Source organism: Callospermophilus lateralis, chromosome 17 (genome assembly GCF_048772815.1).
Source record: "Callospermophilus lateralis isolate mCalLat2 chromosome 17, mCalLat2.hap1, whole genome shotgun sequence".
Taxonomy (NCBI): domain Eukaryota; kingdom Metazoa; phylum Chordata; class Mammalia; order Rodentia; family Sciuridae; genus Callospermophilus; species Callospermophilus lateralis.
In genome coordinates this window covers 45,819,006-45,838,933 of record NC_135321.1, presented here as the reverse complement: position 1 = coordinate 45,838,933, position 19,928 = coordinate 45,819,006, and the positions used below count along the sequence as shown (strand labels likewise).

At 40.9% G+C, this 19,928-nt stretch overlaps 1 protein-coding gene across 2 annotated transcripts in view; it reads right to left on the bottom strand.

Annotated features, from left to right (window-relative positions):
- The window catches only part of Ankrd29 (ankyrin repeat domain 29), a 46,803-nt gene that overhangs the window by 6,952 nt on the left and 19,923 nt on the right, over positions 1–19,928 (bottom strand). For both annotated transcript variants that reach the window (XM_076836855.2, XM_076836856.2), the window contains 5 exons: positions 18,797–18,895; positions 15,755–15,853; positions 12,899–12,997; positions 3,645–3,743; positions 2,155–2,250 (listed from right to left, as the gene is read on the bottom strand). In XM_076836855.2, the coding sequence (XP_076692970.1) occupies positions 2,155–2,250; positions 3,645–3,743; positions 12,899–12,997; positions 15,755–15,853; positions 18,797–18,895 (492 nt within the window). The remainder of the gene's footprint in view (positions 1–2,154; positions 2,251–3,644; positions 3,744–12,898; positions 12,998–15,754; positions 15,854–18,796; positions 18,896–19,928) is intronic.

The following is a 19,928-nucleotide window of genomic DNA, read 5'->3' as shown; positions in this document are numbered from 1 at the left end:
TATAAATATTGCCAATATTTTTTTGCAAATGAAACAAGGAATCTGACCCACGGTACAGATAACTTCAGGCAGTTTTATATACTTTAGGAATTGCTGCAAAAATACCCAGCAATGCTGTGCCAAACTTTTTTTTTTGAAGAATAACACAGGTAGTCTTTGTACATTTGGTGAGCCACTTGCAGCAGGGCCGGAGGAACAGCTGGCTGGCCAGTGGGACCACCTGTCAGCCCAGCTAGTCACTATGTCTGCCCACTCTAGTGGGCAGGGGTGGGCGTGCAGTCACTGCATTTAGCAGGAAGAATATGTGGGCTGAGGCATCCTCCCCACCCCTGCGACTCTGGAGCTAGAACATTTATTTCTAAGCCCAGAATGAACTACTGGATGAGTTGCTAACATTATATGAAATTTGGTGAAAATGTTCATTGAAATAAGGAAGCAGCTAAATGTGGCATGTAGCTGGATGTGGGAGGGGAGGGGAAGAGAATATAACCACTTACATAAGAATACAGGACATTGGTTCCAGAGGGTACAGATGTGTATAAACAGTACCTAAATTCAAACTTAGTTTTGTAATGACTAATAAAAATTATGCTGAGCTTGGCATGGTGGTGCATGCCTATAATCCCCAGTGGCTTAGGAGGCTGAGGCAGGAGGATCATGAATTCAAAGCCAGCCTCAGTAACTTAGTGAGGCCCTAAGCAACTTAGTGAGACTCTGTCTCTAAATAAAATATAAAAAGGAGCTAAGGATGTGGATCAGTGGTTTAGCACCTCTGGGTTCAATCCCTGGTACCAAAATAAATAAATTTTTAAAAATTATGCTGGTTTTATGGAAGAGGGGGGAAAATCTAGCAGAATAGCATTTTTCTATGGTTGTTTTCAAAAGTGTTGTAATTTACTAATTTAGTAATATTTCTCAAATCTATATCTTAACCAGGCTATCAATGTCACCTATGTGCAACACAGCTATGAATTAAAAAAAAATTAAAGAGCTGTTTGAAAAAGACTGGATATTGTTTCTAAAACTCCATCCCTTTTCTTCATAAAGTTCACTTTCAAAGATGATTTATTCCTACTTTACAAATGATTTTAACAAGTGCAGTTTTCTGTCTTCCAAGTTCACGTAAGATCAGAAGTAGCTCAGTGTTGGAAGGACCCATACACTGACAGCAGCAGTTCTGTGTTAGCTGATAGCAAGAATGGAGTCGAAAACTCTAAAGGACAGGCAGGAAGTGTCCCAAAGCCTTCAAGGGCAAGTAGACTTTATGCACATTGACAGACTCTGAGGGCACAGTTCCCAAACTGCTAAGCCACTGTGCCAAGATGTGGCATCCTCTATTTGAGAAGACAGGAGAGGCATACATGTGGCCAGCAAACTTCTGTCTGCCAGTCAAGTCTATCTCACTGCCTGTTTTTGTATCCCTGCAAGCCAAGAACTGGATTTGCACTTTTAAATGATTAAATAAAGATCAAAAGAAGAATATCTTGTAATGTGAAAATACAAAATTCCATAAATATGGTGTCCGTAAGTACATGAAGTTTTATGGGAAGTCAGCCCCATTTGTTGTTATTGTTCCTGGCTGAGTTCTCACCACCACAACAGTGTAGAGCAGTTATGACAGAAAACCTAAAATATTTACTCTCTGGTCCCTTATAGAAAAACGTTTGTTGAACCTTGACATCCACTATAGTTTATAAATATTTTAATCTGAAAGTATTAAAACTTACCGAAGAGGATTGGGCTCTGTTTTGTGGAAGACCCAGAAAGACATTTTTTCTGAGGCTTTCAGATCTTTGAAGCAAATTTTATTTCATTTAAGGTAACCAAGCTCAGGGGTTCTTTGCTTAGGGTAATGAAGAGAAGAGCATTCTTCCTTGATTTCACAAATCTTCCAAATGATATCAATATCCCATTTAGCAATTTCATTACAATTATCTTTTTTTTCCTAGAATACTAGAGACTCAGTTTACTCCTTTTACCACCTTCTCATTTTTACTAGTACCCTTGAAATCCAGCACCGTGAAGTTGGAGGTGTGTCTTCTTAAGAACGCCCTCCCCAGGCTGATTATACCCAAATTCTACTGCAGTCCTCAATAACAACTTATTTTCTAACCTATTACCTTTCTAGATTGTATAATTTCTCTTAGGTCTTACCTTCAAAATACCAAGAGTGGGAGAGAATTTAAGCAACTCCTCGATTACGTCATTATACCCTTTGTTAGCTGCTTTCAACAATGCTGTGGTACCGTCCTGAATAGAAACAGGAAAATAAAAGTTGATTATTAACATATGTCTGGGTTGGCTGAGAACTAACTGTCAGTTGAGAACTGGGAGTATAGTGTGTTTGCCAGAAATAGGCAAAGTGTGTAAATGAAGCACATCAGCAATGTCTCAATCTCGGAGCAGTCTGGGGCGTATTAAGCAGTTAATTCTGCGTGAAGAATATTAGACACAATATGTGATCGTTATATTAACTTAGAAGTCTGCATTTGGGAATTCATAATTCCCCAGTCCCTTAGAATATGGGGTCAGAGACAAGGGGAATTTGAAGAGCATATTTTTAGGGTATTAATGGATTCAAGAGGCATTCTCTGCTGCTGGTGACTTAACAGAAATCATCTGTTTTTAACCATTTAGATTATTGTTGTACTGTATGTACTGTTTTAAAAATTTATACAACTTTGCCCTAGTCTCCTCTGTATACCCATTTGCCTGTGTTTGATGACAGGGGGCCAGGTAGGTAGGTTGAAATCTGCTTTTAAAAAAAAAAAGAATTCAAGGACAAAGTCAAGAATTCATATTCAGCTTCTGTCATCGCTTTTGGGACAAGAAGAGGGTTTTTTTTTTTTTTTTTTTCAAAGTTTCCTGCTTTGATTTATCACTTGCTGTCATTTGTAGGATTAGCTCTGGAACTTTCCTCTAGTCACCATTAGGGTTTATCTGGCATCAGGAAGAAGGAAGGTAGGCTTAACAGATTTTTGTTTTCTGGCTTCAGTGATGGTGGGAAGAGAGAGTGGGAGAAAGGACATGTGAGTAGCCGGAAATGTATCTTAGGATTTTCCTTTTCTGGGCTTAGACTTGGAGAGGGGAAGGTGGGTCACATAGGCAAAGGTGATAGAAAGGTAAAGAGGTCAGGCACAGTGAGACAAAAAGCAAACAGCCTGGTGTGGGTAGAATCTCCCCAAGCTGCCTTTTAGTTCCCCTGGGGTAAAGGGCTTGTTCCAGGCACACCCAAGTGGATTAGGTAACACCTTGGGAGGCTAGTGTGGACAGCAGGAGCATAGGAATGTGGTGCAGAAGTCTGCAGCTACGGAGACCAGGGGTGAGATGCAGCCAGCCAGGGGTATCACTTGCTTGCACACCATGCATGACCTTGCACACCATGCATGACCTTCCATGACCCACAGGCCAGAGGTCCAGCAAGATTCCGTGGCTCCCCACTCCGCCCAGAATTCATAGAAGTTTCCACCGACTTGGACTTTAACTTTGACTTTGTTTTCTTGCTAAAGAGCACGTGGAGATTGGGAGGAAGCCCAGGTGAGTTGCAAACTAAAGAAACACCCGACTTTCTGTGTACATCCAAGCCTGGTCAAGTCTGTTGGGTGACTCCGATTGGTGGCCGCGGGGATCCCTCGGATACTCACATTGCGCGTGGCGTCGCGGTCTGCACCCCGCAGCAGCATCACCCGCACCACCTCGCTGTGGCCCATCTGGGACGCGATCCACAGGGGCGCTGTCCCATCCTGCGGGAAGAGGAGGCGGCCAGTGTGACTTCGGTGCTTGACCCCAAATTTCCAAAACCAAAAACCCTGGGAAAGAACTTGATAAAGGCAGATTGACCCTCCGACTGATTGATATGCTCCCAAGAAGTCTCCAGTGAAGAAGAGAGTGTTCTTAATCCACTGACATACACTGGCATTTGGCAGTGCCTGGACTGCTTGCCTGACTGCCAATATCCAGTTTGGGGCTTATAAAAACCGTCATTTAGGGCTAGATATATAACCCCAGAGTGTAGTACAGATTTTGAGGAAGGCCGTGTGGGAACTTTGCTGGGATCTTACTGGGAATGTGTAGGGGACAGCAGAGCACACCAGGCAGAACAAGATTACATACATCCGAAAAGAAGCCAGGCTGTCCTTCCTGTCCTCGGCCTCTAGACCACTAATTTCTTTTCTGGTGCTCAGTCATGTGCACACAATACATCCTGCCTAGTGAAAGTCCTTTGTAACCATGGGAAACTGAGAATTGTCCTTTAAGGTAGAGTCAGAGAACTCAAGACATTTCTCTTCTTCTTTTCTATACTCATGTCCCCCACAGCCACATCATGTTTTAAGGGAGCTTAGGTTCATTTTATGTGAAGATAATGTTCTGTTTCTCTAGCAGGTGACACACCCTGGCGAGTTAAGCAGGGCAATATTTTTGGTAATATTTCTTTTTCTTTTTTTTTTTTTTAAAGAGAGAGTGAGAGAGAGTGAGAGAGAGAGAGAGAATTTTTAATATTTATTTTTTAGTTATTGGCGGGCACAACATCTTTGTATGTGGTGCTGAGGATCGAACCCGGGCCGCACGCATGCCAGGCGAGCGCGCTACCGCTTGAGCCACATCCCCAGCCCCAAGGTAATATTTCTTGATATTATGCCCCAACTTCTTTGGGAACAAGAAGCCCTGAAGCTGAAATAATGACTCCAGAGAGGACAAGGTGAAATACCCAAAGGATGGAGGATTTGACAGCAGGGTGGGTCCTGCCAGAAGAAACAGGAAATGGGAAAACCCACTCGTGTAGGAAGGAGAAGCAAGAGAGGTGGAGTGTCCACACTTTCTTCCCCTTCTGGGTTGAGTCTGGTTGTGTGGAGACAGGAAGGTAAGTGAATTAAGGGTGGAAACACCCAGGTAAATTACGGGGAATTCCAGATGGGGAAGGATTGTCTCCTTTTCTTGGGATGGAGCCCAAGAAAATCATAAGTGATTTACAGAAGCTCTGTTCTTGGCTAGTGCCTGAGAGATAGAAAAGAAATGGTGATGGGACTTGTCACCTTTGACAGTGGACCTGAGACATCCCACAACCCCTATGACCCGCATCTACCAGGCGTCCGGGTACCCAGGACTTCCTGTCTGCCTGTGGACTGGAAGTGCTCAGGCAACAGTGGCCTGGAGTAAGCCTGGGTTTGGGAAGACAAGGCACAAATTCATGAGCAGAGACCATGGCAGGGTCAACATTATGTGAAACCAGCTGCATTTGGGGGGCACCAGTTCAGGATGTTTGGAGACAAAAGAGACCAGCACAAAGTTCAGGCATGAGTCTCTCCTGATGCCAGGGTAAGAAGCATTAACTTTGAGATCTTACGTCACTTTGGAGAGAAGGACAGGAGGAGGGAGCAGGATCCAGAATTGACTAAATTTAACCTCAGAGGTCTTTACAGTAATAGAGCGCCAAGAGTCTGCTTCAGCCAGAGAACACTGGCTTACCCATCAGTGGGAATGTGGACTGAAAGGACAACCTGATGCTGTTATAGAATTTAAAGTTACATTTTCTGCTGTAGAGTGCAATTTCAGCCCGAGCCTGTTAGCCAAGGAGGCCCAGGATGATTGTCCATTGCTGTCCAGGCAAAAAGACAGAAGGCAAAGACAATTGAGTGGGTGGTGCAAGATGTCAAACTGAAAACCCAGGAGAAACTGGGGTTGCAGAGAGGAGGTCAGAGGATGTGGGCTGTCCTGGGAGAGGTAGGGAAAGAGGTCCTGAAACTAAGGCTTCAGGAAAGCTGAAGACATTTTCACCTGCTTCACACTCCTTCATACTGGGGTCTCTTAGAAATATTCTTGAATCTGAGTATTGTTTGTCACTAGCAAATTATCACTCTTATTGAAAGTACAGATTTTAAGTACAAATTAAGGTATGATTTATTGTTTCCAAAGCTAAAACACTTCTACATTCTTTAGTTTGATTCTCCCAGATTCCGGATTTAATCAATCACTCATTTATCCAACCAACTGACAATCGTTAAACATCTCCTCTGGATTCCAGAGACCTAGAATGTTTTTAAAGGAACCTAGTCTAGAGAAGAAACCTGGAAATTTCTCTATGATTGCCGTGTTGCATTAAAGTATGGATAAAAAAGGAACATGATGACCTGGCAGAGGGTCTTTTTTACTGAAGAAAGTTCATTCTAGAGAGAAGGAGGATCACATACAGTCACAGGGTCTCGGACAGACATGGGTTGGCAGGCAGGTGGGCAATCTAGAGGCTGTGGCCCAGGGGTGTAGGTGGGGTCTGGGGAAGCAGGACAGGGCATCTGGGTTCCAGAGACCTAAAATGTTGCTGGGTTTTCTGGCACTCAGCAGCTGATGAGCATCTCCCTTTTTGTCTGCTCTGGGTCCATTCTGTTCTGTCCACCAGAGGGCAGGCAGGGACATGAGCTGGGCTGCCTGATGGATATGCTTCCCAAGGGGTTGATTGTTCTAGTAAAACTGAATTTGGAAGAGTGCTGAGAGGTACTGTCTGGGATCAGCTTTTACTTTATCAGTTTATCACAGTCACACTCAGATCTCTTCCTTTTTTTTTTTTTTTTTTTGGTGCCAGGGATTGAACTCAGGGACACTTGATTACTGAGCCACACCCCCAGCCCTATTATGTATTTTATTTAGAAACAGGGACTCACTGAGTTGCTTAGCTCCTCGCTTTTGCTGAGGCTGGCTTTGAACTCTCAATCCTCCTGTCTCAGCTTCCTAGGGTGCTGGGATGACAGGCGTGTGCCACCGCGCCTGGCTTCAGATTATTCTTATATAAGCCATGTTGGGGAAAGCAGTCACCACTTCCTGCCTGTGAGATCTTAGGCAAATCCCTCTCAGGCTCCATGTCCTCATCTGTAAGAATATTAGCCTCACAGCAATACTTCTGAAGGAGGAAATCTATATAAAGGTGGTGGGCATAAGAACAGGCTGAAAGATGCTTAGGAAAGTTAACTGAATCTGAGTATTATTCATCATGAAAAACAAAAAGCAACTTAATTTCTACTTTTGTTCACCCAAGTACTTCCACCTGCTTTATTTAATTGATTCTCCCCAGTGACTGTGAGTAAATTGTGAGCAGGAAGGAATAACTGGTAAAAGCAGATGTGGGGGTCATCTGTGTATTTCATGATGGGTAATTGCTTCTCCTAATCTGTTTTTTGAACACAGAGGGTTGTGTGCGAGTTAGAACATTACAGTCAAATCAAATTATCAGGTGATTATCTAGCTGTGAATGGGAGAGGTTTTCCTCTCTGTTCAGCTCCATTTCTTTTTTCTTATTCTTCCTTCTTTACAATGCTCTTAGCTTCCATTTTCATAATGAAAATGATGGAAAACAAATCAATATAGCTTTTTTGGTAGAGTTTTGGAAAGAATCAGAATGGGAAAAAACATTTTAAACTATTTAAATCAGTTTTTGAATATTTCTGGACAAAAACGGTTTCAGAATATATGCAATTGAATAAATCACTGTGAAGTTGAGTTATATTCTCTATTGCACTTAAAAAAGAAAATAGAGCATTTAGATTTGTTTATTGGTTTATATGGAGATTCCTTAGAAAACTTGGAATAGAACCACCATTTGACCCAGTTATCCCACTCCTCAAAGGACTTAAAATCAGCATACCATAGTACGAAGCCACATCAATGTTTATATCAGCTCAATTCACACTAGCTAAACGGTGGAAGCAACCTAGATGCCCTTCAGTAGATGAATGGATAAAGAAACTGTGGTATATATACACAATGGATTAAAAGAGAATAAGATATGACATCTGCAGGTAAATGGATGGGATTAGAGAATATCATGCTAAGAGAAATAAGCCAATCCCAAAAAACCAAAGTCCAAACATTCTCTCTGATAAGTGGATGCTGATCCATAATGAGAGGGCATGGAAAGAATGGAGAAATTTTGATGGGGCAAAGGGGAGGGAGGGTTGGGGAGGGGGCATGGGGGCAGGAAAGATGGTGTAATGAGATGGACATCATTACCCTAGGTACATGTATGACTGCACAATGTGCATTGCTACATCGTGTACAACCAGAGAAATGAAAAGTTGTGGTGTAATTGTGTACAATGAATCAAAATGCATTCTGCTGTCATATATACCCAATTAAGATAAATTAATTAATAAAAAAGAAAAGAAAAAAAGAGCATTTAGATTTATTTATTTGGTACTGGGGATTGAACCCAGAAGTGCTTAATCACTGAACCACATCACCAGCCCTTTTTATGCTTTATGTTGAGACAGGGTTTCACTAGGTTGCTTAGGGCCTTGCTGAGTTGCACAGGCTGGCCTTGAACTTATGATCCTCCTGCCTTCACCTCCCGAGTCCCTGTGATTACAGGTGTCTGCCATTTATCTTTAGAAAAGTAAGATTCATGGGGCTATGATAGCTATTATTTACTATTTGTGTGCATACCAAGTGGAAAAGGATTTAGACTGACTTTGCAGTCTAAATGGAAACTTTGCAGCCACATGGAAACTTGGGGTCACTGTAAGAAAGAAAGTATAATGAGGGCTGGCTAAACACTAACTAAGCTGATGAGTTCCCCAAGCCTGCAGGTGTTCAACAGCAGCTTACTAGTGTGGGAAGGACTCAGACACTAGATGGACAATTCAACAGGGTGACTTTTGCAGTTCCTCCAACAGTGTTGTTCTAGTCATGTATCCTCTAAGATATTTTATAGATAGATCACAGCAAGAGATGGAATCTAGCCCCATCAAAGTTCCTCCATTATTTCCATACCTTCCCATTATGGACCAGCATCCACTTATCAGAACATTCAGCCTTTGGTTTTGGGGGATAGATCACAGCATGAGATGGAGCATATGACTTGACCTGGATTAGAAACTAATCTTATATGGTCTTATTTAGGCTTTCGAAGATTTAGAAAAAAGAACTAAAACCCATAGGAAGAAGTCTATGAAGAGACACTAATTCCCTGTTTCTGCTGCCTTCCAGTCCATGTATATGGCTACTTCTACTTGCAGACTCAGGCCAGACAGTCTTGGGAATCAATTCTGTTCTAAGCTGGGGTCCAAGAGATGCAAGGAAGCATCATCAGTAGCAGATGAGGTTCAATCTCAAGACAATGTTGCCATCAGTCCTACCCTGATCTAGAGCTGCTGCATTAAGAGTTTTGCAGGAATTATGTTATTTAATTTTCTCACAGCAAACCTATGGCAAACAAATAAACAAACAAACAACGAGGTTCAGGGAAAGCAAACAACTTGCTCAAGGTCATGTAGTTAATAAATGAAACCACAGCATTTCCTTAATATGTTCATGTCCCCATAACTACCACACTTCTCCCCACCCAGAGCCCTTAATCTGGTTCCCTAGCTGCTGTTTTCTGTCTTCTTGGGACTGGTACATTGCCCCTTGAGCCCTACTTTAGAGTCTTCTAGTTCCCAGTCATAGATCATTCTGTGCTGCAGGCTTCCAGATCCCTTTGATCCTCTGCCCAAGCTCCAGAATATCTTCTGGCAGTCAACACTCCTCTTCTGAGTGTCACCATATGCAGATGGACTAACTCTGTCACTGCCCTCCACAAGCATCAGGGCCTTGTCTGTCTGCTACTGTCTGCATAGCCCCAGGTACTCTGCCAATCTGTCTTCTCTCCTTTCCCCTATCCACCTCTGTATTCACCCATCTAATCCTGTAACTCAGAAAAACATTTATTTTCTAGGTCCCAGCAACTGTGTGTGCAAATCCAATATAAGGCCTCTGCTAGAGGAGTCAATTTATTAGATGGCTTTTCTGTTGGATTTCAGAGAAAAGCAGACTAGCATAACAAGAGTACCAGGAAGAGAGAGTGATGAGAGGCCAAATCTCAGCTGGGAGTAAACCAAGTCAGACCTTTGCCATTCTAGAAAAATTGTTTTAATAAGGTGGTTGAGTTGAGTTGGAAACCAGTCTATCCAGGCATTTTATTGATTGAAAAATAGACTAAGTAGGCACCTTGGCTACTGATTCAAAGGTTTGACTCATGTCAACTCTACTTGGAAAGGATACATGGAAAGAAACACAAATGAGATTTTAGTGTGATTTGGAGTTCAAGGATCTCTTGACCTCTTTACCTAGGACAAGGTGGAAGGAAAATCTTCAAGTTTCAAATTAAGAGCTTAGTCATTCTCACTCCTGACTGGGGCTTGCTTGTGTTTATGCTTCCTCAGCAAAGGTCTCCGTTTTGTTCTCAGTGATAGAGTTACAAAGAAAAGTCATTCTTAGTACAGTTCAGATTCCCTGCAGCTCTGATCAAATGTCAGCTGAGCAATTTCAAAGAAACTTTATTAACATCCTGTAGTCATAAACCGGTAAGTAGGGGGACTCCATACAATGGCAGCACAAAGATTATAACTCAGATTTATCTAAGAATAGTAAGAAATGAAACCAGGCAAATATCCTTGTCCTTATTTTGTAAATTTAAGAATTTTTTGATAACAACACAATATGTCAGCTGCGATTTCAGAGCAAAAGGTTGGTATCCAGATGCTCTGCCTATAACATACTACCAGGTGCAGGTCATCTTAATGGAAATTTTGAAATTACAATTCTTTTTTTTTTTAAAGGTCCTTATTACTTATAACAAAGTCAGCCAGGACTTGTATAGCTTTTGTCACTTTTATGACATTGTTTGTTTTTTTAAAAAACAGAATGAAATCAGCAGAGGTTATAATTTCAAAGAAGGCAGAACTTGGGCTAGTCTGACCTGGATAGATAAGAGCCTTTCATTATAAACTCACAGCAATTAGTAAAACTGATTACGATTTAAGAACACAATGGGATCAGCATACTCTATAAAAAGGGAAAATTCCATTGCTTTTTTCCCTCAAAGCAATTCTTATTTTATAAAACACCCCTTTCCTGAATAATGGTGCTTTCAGAGCTGGGCTCTGAACAATTCAAAATGAGCCCATGAAGTGCAGTCTTTAGAAGAATGTGTCTTAACTCAAGGGTGAGGCCTCAGAGGCCAGCTTATCCAGCTTATCCTTTGACCAGCTTATCCACACTCCCTAGGAATGAAAACAACCACATGTTGTGGTTACTGCTGCAGTGTTGGTTTATTCTCTAACTTTTGGTTTCAGTGTCATTGCATGACTCAATTTAGGTTCAAGTGGATAAAACCCATACAACATTTGAAATATCATCTATCAACCTTGTTTTTTTTTTTTTTTTTGTTTACAGACAGAACCTTTGGCATATGAATAATAAAATATATTTTACAAATAAATTTGTCGAAGTGCCATAAATTATTTGGGGAGGATGTACTAACAGAGGCTTGATAATCTCATGCCTGAGTTCACAGTGGCACCTTGGATAATCATCTCCAAATCAAATTTCTACAGTCTAAAAACAATGAATTTCTTTAATTAATTTTGGTAAAATGAAGGCTCCGATTCAGAATCAGTCAACAACTTCAAAATAAGAAGGAGAGTCAAGAAAATAACAAACTCCACCCCAAATATCAGCTTCGGTAGGTCTTAGGATTTGACTTTTTTCTAAATAGCTTTCTTATCACCATGTAAAGCTAAGATCTTTAAAGTTCTAAAAATACAACTTTACATTCGGAGCAGTGCCTGGCACATGATATGTGCTAGGAAACACAGATTGAATGTTGAATAAAACAACTATCAAAACTTGACAACTCGAAGTGTTGTTAGGTTCATCGTGCCCAGCTTCCTAATTTTCAGACGAAGGTTGGAGAGGTTGATTTGTTGTTCAAAACCACACAACTTGTTACCGAATATAGAACTCTGTAATCCAGACCTTATACCCCAAAGCTCTTTCTTTCCTCAGTTTTTAATGAGCTTCTGAAGACCCACAAGGTTTATGGCCAAGATCTCAGACCAATCCAAAGGTTCCCATAGCGAGGCATTCTGTAAATGTCTAGGTATTCCCTTACCAGATGGATTACAATGGAAACCTGCCTGGGGGTCATTACTGGTAAGACAGCAGCTTGGCTTTACCCTAAATACTACCTTTATAGTCATGTCTCTTTAATCTGAAATATTTTGTTAAAAACAATTGGGGCAAACCAGGCACCGTGGTGCACATCTGTAAATGCAGCACTTGGGAGGCTGAGATGGGAGAATTGTAAGTTCAAAGCCAGCCTCAGCAAAAAAACGAGGCACCAAGCAACTCAGTGAGACCTTGTCTCTGAATAAAATACAAAATAGGGCTGGGGATGTGGCTCAGTGGTCCAGTGCCCCTGAGTTCAATACCTGGTACCACCCCTCCCCTTGCAAATTAATTGGGGCAGAGAAAGAGCAGCATATTATGCTGCCTTACTTTCGGAAGGCTCTTGACTGCTCATCAAGTGCTGCCATCGTTAACTTGCATTTCTGTTCCTTTAAGTATCTGTGGATGGACTAGCCAGATGTTAATAGGCTGTTGGTAAATGAAGTCTCAAAAGTGATATGATTGTGAGAGATGAAGGTGCAGAATCTGCTCAAGATTCCAACAGCTTGGGCTCCTCTATGCGTGGTGGAGGAAAGTGGGGGTTGGGGTAGGAGATAAGGCAGAGTATCAGCAGAGGGGCGGGGCAGGACTTGCCTCTATTTACCTATGGTCCAAGCTAGCCAACACTCATTATTTCAGTGGAGTCATACTTTATTTGAACAGGAGGTGGCAGAATGCGTACTTGACCTCAGACTAAACACTCCAGTTTAAAAAGCACCGAATGGTGATGTCAACTTGATTCCATAGGCTTTCTGGTTAGTCCAAAACATAGACCAGGAGAAACCTTAATCAAAGATTAAGTTTTCATCACAGAGGCAAAAGGGTTCAAAGAATGCCTAGAGCTGACTGGGTATCTTAGGTATGTCCTGCTAGAGGACGTCTGACAGCCTCATGCACTTGAGCAAACTTCATCAATGGACATTACCTGCCTTGGCTGGTTGACTTTTGCTCCTGAAGACAGCAATAATCGAATAACATCTAAGTAACCACCTTGGGCTGCTAGGAAGAGGGCAGTGGCTCCATCCTGAAAGAAGACAAATTGAAAATATTCAAAAATTATGTCATGTTTATTTTTAAATAAATCAAAGTGAAAAATACATTTAATATAATTTCCCCCTCCTTTTAGATTTTTATCCTTTTTTTAATGATGAGCTTAGTGTTAGATAGCAACAAAAATTCCTCAAACCTATTTTGTGTTTTTTTGAATAGGGTGTAAAAATGTCTTTTCAATTTGATCTTTCCTACACCTTTGTCTTTCTTGGTCCCTTATCCATGTCCCCTTAACATACGGTTTCCCTGAGTATTAAAAGGCACAATAGGCTGAGGATATAATTCAGTGGTAGCGCACTTGCCTAGCATATGCAAGACCTTCAGTTTTATTCCCAGTACCACTATAACCATCACCACAAGAATAACAACAAAAATTAAAAGGTATGATGTTTTCAGATAAACTGCCCTTTGAAAGAATCTCCACAAAGATGCTCCCAATCCAGGAGACATCAACAAATGTGAAAGGTGAGGCATAAAAGCCCAAAGCTCGTGCTCCCATTTTCTTGAGTTTTCTTTTTAACTGGGTGCCTCTGTCTCCTGGGCATTTCTTTTTTTCTTGGACACAGGTCACCAGGTAATTGCAGTAAATGTATGACTGACTGAGAGCGCACATTTCCCAAATGCTCTCTTCACCCAGATTGCATGCACAGAGTAGGGTTGGCCTCATTGTTTCTAGATTGCAGTGGAAAACCCAGAGCACACCTTAGTGGAAAACACCCACCCAGCCCAGCTAATTATCATACCTCCAGCTGGGAATGCTAACAAACAGCTGAAACACAAAACACCTTTCCCTGCAAGTCCAACTAGGCGCCTCATGTGCAGGGTACTGGATTTCCAGTGGGTGTCAGCTGAGCTGCCAGACTGCCCTCAAGGCAATAGTAATTTAAAAAAAAATTAGTCTGTACAGATTTTTAAGCAGATACAGGGATAGAAATCCCAGCTGCTCCCTAATGCCTCAATAAGTCTACCATGCCCTTAGCAGCTGCTCTCAGGAATTCTCTGAACTGTACCATCTATGCATCCCTGGGGCAGTGATGCATTTTTCACTGGCATTCCAAGTTTCAGTTCCTAGAAGAGATCCCTGACCCCTGCTCCCCACCCCCGTATTTGGTATATTCGGGTGAGAGTAAAGGGAAGTTGTGATGCACAATTTTTTTTAAAAAAACAACTTTTTATTTATTTTAGAGCTGACTGGGTAGCTTAGCTATACATGACAGTAGAATGTATTTTGACATATTATACATACCTGGAGTATAACTTCCCATTATTGTGGTTGCACATGATGTGGAGTTACACTACTCATGTATTCATGTATGAGCATAGGAAATTATGTCCTGTTCATCCTGTCCTTCCTATTCCCATCTCTCCTTCCTTCCCTTCATTCCCCTTTATCGATGCATAAAATTTTTGATTCGGCTTACAATAGAGAGGAATTTGGCATGGGAGGTTCCCCACCAAAACTCTGTATTTCTGAGGTATGTGTCCTTCAAGAGTCTTCTGGAAGAATATTTTTTAATGAGTACAAATTCTCTACCCATAGTCAATTTGGATAGCTATGAAAATCACAACGAACTTTCCCTTTCCAAAGACTTTGTCTCTTCCTATCAATCTACACATATATGCACTAGTAAACACACTCAGGCACACCTTACCTATATAAAGCCAAAGAAATAGCTAAAGCTATAGGCCTGTGTTTCTTAGATTTGGCCATACATCAAAGCCACCTGTTGCTCAAGTTGTGCCCTCAGAGACTCTTTTTGGCTGGCTTGGGAATTGAAATATTTTTTTTTAAAGCTCCCCAGGTGCTTCTAATGGGCAGCCAGAGTTGAGAATCACTCCTTTAGATCATTATCAAGTAACTCATTCATTCTACTCTTAATGCTGCAGGCTCAAAGAGTGTCACAGATTTTGAAGTGCAGAGGGGTAAGGCTAGTTGCCATGGACTTCAAAGAGGCCTGTGATTTGTCAGAGCTAACTAGGTAAACTTGGAAAGGGTACTCTAGTGGAAACGTTCACACCTCCACAGCTCATTATCCAGCTATGAAAGCAGAGTGCCCTAGGCATAAGGGCTAAAAACCTAGTTTAGGGATAATCTAGAATATGGTTCCTAGATTGTTGGAGGTAGGAATTCTTTCCCTCCTCTCCACGAGATTCTGTCAAGTCACTTCATCTCCCCATATTTCATTTTTTTCCCCTACAAAACCGGGAAAACATTTTCCATGAAGCCTATGGAATGACAGTCACAATTAAAAGAGCCCCGAGGTAATGTGATAATTGCCAATTAGCTACAAATAGACCCACATTAGCAGTGGGTGCCTTTCAAAGGTCTATGGTGCATCCGCCCACCCACCCGCTTCTCTCCTCCTTGTGTCCTTCCTCACAAATGACTATACAATAGGACAGTATATTTTGGTTATTGGCAAGTCCACATGCTGGGCTATGTGGTCATCATGATATGAGTGATTATGTATCTTATGATTTTGAAGACCTTAATGTGCATAGGTATCTGAAATGTTTCAGACATACAACATTTAAGAGTGAGGACAAAAAAAATGATGGGTAAATATTATATGGTTTCTATATAGAAAAAGCTCATGTGGTCAACTATATCTTTTCCTTTTGATGTCTCAGACGAATGTTTTTGAAGTTGGTGTTTCCAACATCTGGATTTAGACTGCAATGATGTGTGTGATGAAGGAAGGAGCAAGTGTCTGCTTGAAAACACACTCACATAAAGTTGGTCATGGATGTTGGCTCCGTGCTTCAGCAAGGTCTCCACCACCTGCATGTGCCCATACTGACTGGCAGCCAGCAGGGCGGTGCCCCCATCCTGTGGACATGAAAAGTATAAATGCCTTTAGAGAAGTATAGGCCCGTATTTACCAAGGAGGAGCTCCTCACATAGATAGAACTTTGGAAGAGAATTTGCCCATAGATAGTAACAAACTCTCTTTCTTTCACCCTTTTACCTTTGCTTTATAATCACGATCAGGTTCATCTTAAGGACATGTCTATGTTGTACACTTGGATGATTTGCTAGAGATCTATTACAGTTATTTCACCAAGTTATTATGATAAGAAATTTCCCATGCTGAATGCAGAACCATCTATTTGCTTCTCAATATGAGAAAAACAGAGCACAACATCTGTGCCAAGTCTTGTCAGTTCCATCCTGGAATAGCCAGAAGAGTCTCCATGGCTTCTGGCCAGAGACCCCCCTCCGTAACAAACACTGGCTTCTCCCTGTGGTGCCACCCAGTTATAATCCATTGAGTTTAAGGTGCTTTTTTGGATGATCCTCTGGAACCACTGCTTTCTTGGGACAAGATTTGCGTCTATTAAGAGAGCAGAGGATGACAGCATGTCCCACGTGTCTCTCACTGTCATACCTAGTGTTTTCCTCTGAACATACGCCAATTTCCCAGGTCTCTTCTAAAGAATGGGCCCCCAAAGCAGAACACTATAAAGTTGTGTGCTCTGATGTGGAGATTCCTTTCTTCCATCTACTCTACTTTTATTTCTGTGGCTCAAATTAGAATTAACTTTGATGCTAACCACATCACACTACTGACTCATTGAGTTTGTGGTCAATGAAAACCATTAATGGTGTTTCTCAGACCCTACAGGTAAGACATTTTCTTTTCCCTTCTAGAATGGTTGAGTTGTTTGTTTGGCTCTGTGAATTGTTAGGTGGACATTTAAATAATTCAAGAACATGTAATCTGCCTAAAAAATATGAATCATAAATATGATACTGTGGTTTCTAAATTTAGGAATAGGGTTTTTGTTCAAAAGGAGTTCCACCTTCAGAGGGTCTGATTTAGTAAGTTTGTGGTGAGGCCCAGATGTTTGGCTGTATGGTGGGGACGGGTGCTAAGCTGGGCCCTGAGGGGTGGGGAAGGGAGAGGAGAGGGACTGAAGGCTGTAGCTCATTGGGGAGGTTTGAGGGGGGATCAAAAAATTGCTTAATAGCATCAATTAGTTCCACTGTTTCCAGGTTTTGTCCTGCCAATTTTCTCAGCTATTTGACTAATGAGGTAACAGAAGAGTAAAATACAATGATTATGATAGAACTGAGCTCTGATTTTTAAGGACACAGTTTTAGATTACAACTTTTTAGATTTAATACAAAGAGAACAACTGTTGAAACATAGTCAGTTTTGAAGACAGGAGCATTTTGAAACTTGCAGCCTCTTCTTCCCTTGAAAGAAAAAAAGCTCTTGGACACTTGCAGTTGACTTAATGGAAACATGTGGAATTGCTCCTCTTGGGCCCCCATGTGCTGTGGATTTCTGGAACAGGACAAATTGGCTCAGGTGTAAAGGCTTTAAGCCAGTATTAACTTGTTAACCAAGAAGACTGAAGTAGTCACATGGTCACACATGATCATTCTGACTTTGTTAAAAGAATGGAGATTTAAGTTCGTAGACCTTTCTATTTTTAGTTGCATTTCTCATTATAAAAAATGAGGTGGGGGGCGCTGGGGTTGTGGCTCAGCGGTAGAGCGCGCGCCTCGTACATGCAAAACCCTGGGTTCAATCCAGAGTACCACATAAGAATAAATAAGTAAAATAAAGGTATTGTTTCCAACTACAACTAAAAAATAAATATTTTTTAAAAATGAGGTGATAATTAATATAAAATATACATAAATATTTTGTATTTCTGTATATTATACTCAGTATGTTTGGAAACGTGAGCACAGTGAAATAGCAGGTTTCAGAAAAGGCGGAAATCCTATATGAAATGTGGATTTTTTTAATAGTTAGCAATTTACCAGGAAAAAAGATCTACCAGAAATTCCTTTGACATCTAAATGTTGCATACAGTCGGTTAAGAAAACCTAAGTTTCCAACTTGGAAATTTTTTTTCAGGACTTTTGCTTTTATGATGATTAGGCCAGAAATGAGCTGACGACTACAACACTCTAGTGGCAGTTCATACTCTCCTACTACAGAACATTACCAAGTAAATCTAGGTTGTGAACACAAAATTGGTCTTTTTTGCAAGGCTTGATTTTCTTTTCTTTTTTTAAAGAGTCTTATTTTTTTAATATTTATTTTTTAATTATAGGTGGACAAACATCTTTTTATGTATTTATTTTTATGTGGTGCCGAGGATCGAACCCAGTGCCTCATGCATGCTAGGCAAGTGCTCTACCTCTGAGCCACAACCCCAGCCCATTGATTTTCTTATCTGCATAAAAATCAATAACTTCTTTAAAGGAGGGACCACAACGACTTGCCCAACTACATAAACTGTAAATGCCTTATCTATTTCAGTGAGGACAGCTCATGAAAGCACTGCTGCCTTTAGAAATCTCTGAGATTTACTAGGATCAGATTAACACTTCCACTGATTCTTATTATAGTATTGAGGTTAATCTTGAAACAGAACAAAGTTACATGGAAACAGGGAAAGTTAGAGAGCTACCTGATGCTGTGCTCCTCCTGATTATAAGATTTAGTGTCCCAGACACTGGTTGTCTTGCACCAACCAGTGCAAGAAAGAGTTCAAATAATTCCTCAGGAAATTCTCCCATTTTGAGCTCAGAGCAAAATCATAAGTGTTTGGAATGAATTCCAAGAACTATCCCTGAATCATTATAAGTAACATGGTGAGGTCCACATCCGTAGGCTTGAGAATCTTGTAGAAAGAGGAGCACAAATTTGTATAATCTTGCAGAAAGAAATTGTACAAATTGGTGGTTTCTTTAATACCCAAAACTTCTGAAAATTTTCAATAGGGTATGAAATCAAGAAGGTTCTCTTACTTTGGTCCTACATTCCGTAGATGCTCCAAATCCAAAGAGAAATCTCACGACGTCATTATGACCTTGTTGTGCAGCAAAGAAAAGGGCAGTTGTACCTGACTGGGAGAGAGACAGGCTGGCTTTGAAAGACATTCAGTTAAATTACATTTGATTTATACATTTACAAAGAATACAAAACATTATCCCTGCATGTAGACCTTCTAGCTTAGGAAGGGGCTGCATTTAAACTCATTTATTTCATGATCAGGGATACGACAAGGTGAAAGAGAAGTTTATTCCCGATGTAGTAGGGTGAATGGTGTTTCCCTATAAGATGAGGTTCAAATTCCTAAAACTCACGAATATCACCTTATGTGGCAAAAGATGTTAAGGATTTTCAGAGGATGGACTCAACCTGGGTTATCTGTATTGGCCCTAAATTCAGTGATAAGTGTCCTAAGTGTGAAGCAGAAGCCTCATTTACAACAGTTAAAATGTGGAAGTAACTGAAGTGTCCATGGATGGATGTACAAGCAAAACATGGTATATCCATACAATGAAATATCATTTAGCTTATAAAGGGAGGAAATTCTAACACATCCTACAATACGGATGAAACCTGAAGACGTACTAAGTGAGAAAGCCCTGTCACAACAAGACAAATACAGTTGGATTCTACTGTGGTGTCCAAAGAAGTCAACTTCATAGAACCAGAAAGCAGGCTGATGGTTGCTAGGGGTGAAGGGGAGGGAGGAATGGGGAGTTATTGTTTAATGGATTCAGACTTTCAGGTTTTACAAGTTGAAAAAAGTCAGAGATGGAAATAGCTTGTTTTTCAATATGTTTTTGACACATTAATAAAAAGCCATAATGACAGCAGTTTGAGCCAATTTTTTAACTTACATACTATCAACCATTATGCATGAGAATGGAGCACTTCATAGACAACAGAATCTAGACTTCAGTCTGGAATGTGAATAAAGGTCTTAAATGTATGTACTTTACTAACTGAAACCCAGGGTCTCATACTAACAGCATTTGCAGTTTCTGTGTGTGCCAGTTATAACCAGCCATGACTGCGGTTCTCTATAGTTATGGTCTTTTGGGACTATTTAGCTTCCAGTTTGCCACCCTAGAAAACTCTGTGTACCTA